Source organism: Perognathus longimembris, chromosome 25, assembly GCF_023159225.1.
Source record: "Perognathus longimembris pacificus isolate PPM17 chromosome 25, ASM2315922v1, whole genome shotgun sequence".
Taxonomy (NCBI): domain Eukaryota; kingdom Metazoa; phylum Chordata; class Mammalia; order Rodentia; family Heteromyidae; genus Perognathus; species Perognathus longimembris.
Window position 1 is genome coordinate 6,806,091 of NC_063185.1, and position 1,656 is coordinate 6,807,746.

Sequence of the window (1,656 nt, forward strand, 5' to 3'; positions counted from 1 at the left end):
TTGATAACTTGGATTAATATTCTGGGTTCTGTTTAATTTTTTTAGGGTCTCAGGATCACGCTAAAGACACTGGCAGGTTCCCCCCAAATCCAACACGTCCCCAGGGAAAATTAAACCCACCAATCACTCACTGGAAACCTCAAAACAAGGTGCTTCCCAAATGACTGAAATACCAAACTACCCGTCATACAAGCAAGCTTAGAAAAACCTCTGGTCACCATCCTGACACCATGGAAGTTTCTCGAAACCAGACGCCATCTAATAGAACCATGGAAGAGGGCAACTACAGCTCTGCCTTTTCCCACTTTGAGTCCTGTCAGCCCTCATCGGCAGTCCTGTTCTTATTCCTCATAGCCTATGCCGCGGTCTTGATCCTGGGCCTTCTAGGAAACCTCTCTCTCATCATCATCATCGTGAAGAAGCAGAGGGAAGCTCAGAGTGTCACCAACATACTGATCGCCAATCTGTCCCTCTCTGACATCTTGGTCTGTGTCATGTGCATACCTCTCACTGTCACCTACACACTGATGGACCACTGGGTATTTGGGGAGCTCATGTGTAAACTCACCTCTTATGTGCAAAGCGTCTCCATCTCCGTCTCCATATTCTCCCTCGTCTTAATCGCTGTCGAGAGACATCAGCTGATCGTCAAGCCCCGGGGCTGGAAGCCTGGGGTCCCTCATGCCTACTGGGGTGTCACGTTTGTTTGGTTCCTCTCCTTCCTGCTGTCTGTGCCCCTCTTCCTGGCCTACCACCTCACCGAGGAGCCCTTTCTCAACCTCTCTCTCCCTGCTGACCTGTACGGCCACCGGGTAGCCTGTGTGGAGACCTGGCCTTCGAGAACCAACCAGCTCCTCTTTTCCACCTCTTTATTTCTACTCCAGTATTTCGTACCCCTGGGCTTCATCCTTGTCTGCTACCTGAAGATTGTTCTATATCTCCGCAGGAGAAATAGGAAGGCAGGCAGGAGGAAGGAGAAGGAGAGCCGGTTCAGTGAGAGCAAGCGGGTCAACACCACGTTGGTGGCCATTGTGGCCGCCTTTGGGGCCTGCTGGCTGCCATTGAATGTGTTCAACATCATCTTCGACTGGCATCACGAGGTGCTGATGAGCTGCCACCACGACCTGGTGTTTATAACTTGCCACTTCGTCGCTATGGTTTCTACATGCATAAACCCTCTCTTCTATGGCTTTCTAAACAGAAACTTCCAGAAGGACCTGATGGTGCTTCTTCACTACTGTTGCTGCTTTCCACCCCAGGAGAGATATGAGAACATTGTCGCCTGCAGTCTGCATACAGATGAGTCCAAGGGTTCACTACGGCTGGCTCACCTACCAACCAGTATATAAAACATACTAACACTTAATGCCAGAGTCGTGTGTGTGTGTGTGTGTGTGTGTGTGTGTGTGTGTTACAGAGTCTTGCATTTAGGGCCTGGGCACTGTCCCTTAACTTTTTTGCTCAAGGTTAGTGCTCTGGGGGCTGGGAATATGGCCTAGTGGTAAAGTGCTCGCCTTGTATACATGAAACCCTGGGTTCGACTCCTCAGCACGACATAAAAAAAAAAAAAAAGCCAGAAGTGGCGCTGTGGCTCAAGTGGTAGAGTGGAAGCCTTCAGCAAAAGGAAGCCAGGGACAGTGCTCAGGCCCTGAATTC

The 1,656-nt window shown here is 50.2% G+C and overlaps 1 protein-coding gene across 1 annotated transcript; it reads left to right on the forward strand.

Moving 5' to 3' along the window:
* Positions 1 to 230: 230 nt before the first annotated feature.
* Positions 231 to 1,349, forward strand: LOC125341756 (neuropeptide Y receptor type 6-like). The gene has a single exon (XM_048333860.1). The coding sequence runs from the start codon at positions 231 to 233 to the stop codon at positions 1,347 to 1,349; it is 1,119 nt and encodes a 372-aa protein (XP_048189817.1).
* Positions 1,350 to 1,656: the final 307 nt, after the last annotated feature.